This window comes from Austrofundulus limnaeus, unplaced genomic scaffold, assembly GCF_001266775.1.
Source record: "Austrofundulus limnaeus strain Quisiro unplaced genomic scaffold, Austrofundulus_limnaeus-1.0 Scaffold84, whole genome shotgun sequence".
Classification (NCBI taxonomy): Eukaryota; Metazoa; Chordata; class Actinopteri; order Cyprinodontiformes; family Rivulidae; genus Austrofundulus; species Austrofundulus limnaeus.
This window is the reverse complement of record NW_013952486.1, coordinates 1555847-1557846: the sequence shown is the minus strand read 5'-3', so window position 1 is coordinate 1557846 and position 2000 is coordinate 1555847. Positions and strand designations below refer to the sequence as shown.

The 2000-nt window shown below is 44.7% G+C and overlaps 1 protein-coding gene across 1 annotated transcript in view; it reads left to right on the top strand.

The window, feature by feature from the left end:
* The window catches only part of LOC106519912 (rho guanine nucleotide exchange factor 28), a gene marked incomplete in the record, with an annotated part of 44167 nt that extends 42788 nt beyond the window's left edge, over positions 1-1379 (top strand). Inside the window, 2 exon segments of the mRNA XM_014011773.1 lie at positions 368-728; positions 814-1379. Of these exon segments, the coding sequence (XP_013867227.1) occupies positions 368-728; positions 814-1004 (552 nt within the window).
* Positions 1380-2000: the final 621 nt, after the last annotated feature.

The following is a 2000-nucleotide window of genomic DNA, read 5'->3' as shown; positions in this document are numbered from 1 at the left end:
TTAAAACTAACATATAGCTAACTAACATAGCTTTCAAATTGTCATTTTAAAACTGCATTGTAAAATTTCTTTTATGGATTTTAGTTTTGGTGCGCCACCCCTTGTTTTTTCATTAGCTACCCCATGGCCCCCCCTGAAATTTTTTCTGCAGGCGCCACTGACTGTAACTATTTAGTTATTTAAGTTAAAATACAATAAAATCCAAATATCCCAGAATATGAAAGGAAGAAGACATTATGAAAAAAAAATGGGCTAAAATATAAGTTCCCAAAAATAAGCACCCGGAGAATCCAGAAGAAAAAATAAAAACGGTGATTTCTGCTGAAYATTCCTCATCGTTTGTGTTTTTGCTGTTTGATTCTCTCAGGTGTGCACTCACAGCCGCTCAGGCAGCCTGGATGCCAACTGTTCAGTGTTCAGGAAGGAGGCGGCCCTGCTGGCCTCGCTGCAGCAGAACCACCTCCACCAGCCCRCGCACTACAACAACCAGCAGCAGCACGCCCTCGCCGCGCACAGGAAGAACCTGGACGGCCCGGCCAGCAGCACCAGCCACGCCGCCAACCCCGGCCTCAGCGCCAGCCTCTACAACAGCCTCAACACCCTGCTGAGTCAGACGCACAGCAGGCAGCCTCCCTACGGTAACAACCACAGCGGTGCCCGACTCCCGCCCGACTCCCTCCACCCGTTCAGCAGCAGGGTCGCCTCAGAGACACAGAGGACCAACAACAGTAAGATCGACMGAGAAAAAACACATTTATCTCTTCTTCCAGTCCTCCAAAACACAATCTTTGTCTTTTTTCCCCCATTATCCAGGAGACCTCAGCCTGCTGGACAACACACAACCTTCCAGTTCCTGGAGGTCAGAGTTCACAGGTCATGGTCTTAATAAGGAATACAACTCTTCCTCCCCCTCTCTCACCCCCCTCCTCCCACCTCAGGCTTACCTCTCTCTTGACGGACAAAATGGAGAAGAGGGAGAAGAGGAGAATATTGTTTACCTCTGAGACTCATGAAATGAGCAAAGCAAGCTGTCGCGTCGATAACTGAACAAGTAGCTTCTGTGTGTCTGTGTTTGTTTCTATTTACATTCAGGAAGTTAAAGTTCAAATYATTTGAAGTTGKGTTCTGTGGAAGGGATATGAAKAATTAGTATCTTACCTGTTCAGGTCAGTTTAAAGAAAGATTTTAATTCTGACTGGACTGAGGAGCTAATGGCTAACTCAAGAGGGGCCAAGATCAAAGAGGTTTGCGACTGTCTTAACACAAYCTAATCTGAGAAATATCATAGTGGTTCATGCAAACATAACTTTTGCATTGCATGGTTATTCTGGCAGAAATGTTAAAATATTCTTGGAAAAAATGCAAAAAAACAACAACAATGAGCTACAGCTAGCTACCGCTACTGCCACTGAGTTGTTTTAAGATGGAAACAATCCCCTTTGGTCTTGACCCCACTCAGACTAGTCATTAGCTCATCACTCTTGTCAGACTGAAACTTTTTTCCTTCACTGAGGTTATTTCAAAAACCTATCTACAGCAGGTAAGATGCTAACTGTACTTTTCTACAAAGCTCCACTTTAAAGGATCTGGATTGTCACTTTGAGTTAATTTAAAATCTGAATATTTATTTAAAGCCAAGTTTATGGGATAAATCTTGTGCCAAYAGGAAGTGAATTTAAATTGCTCAGACTGAATCTATCCATCCATCCATTTTCTGTACACGCTTCTTCCTTTTCAGGGTTGCGTGGGTCACTGGTGCCCATATCCAGCAGTCACAGTGCGAGGGGCGGGGTACACCCTGGACAGGTTGCAAGTCCATCACAGGGCCGCACATAGAGACAAACGAGACAAACAACCATTCACTCTCTCACTCACACCTAGGGACAATTTAGAGTTATCAATTAAYYTAACAGTCATGTTTTTGGTCTGTGGGAGGAAGCCGGAGTACCCGGAGAGAACCCACGCATGCACGGAGAGAACATGCAAACTCTACCCAGAAA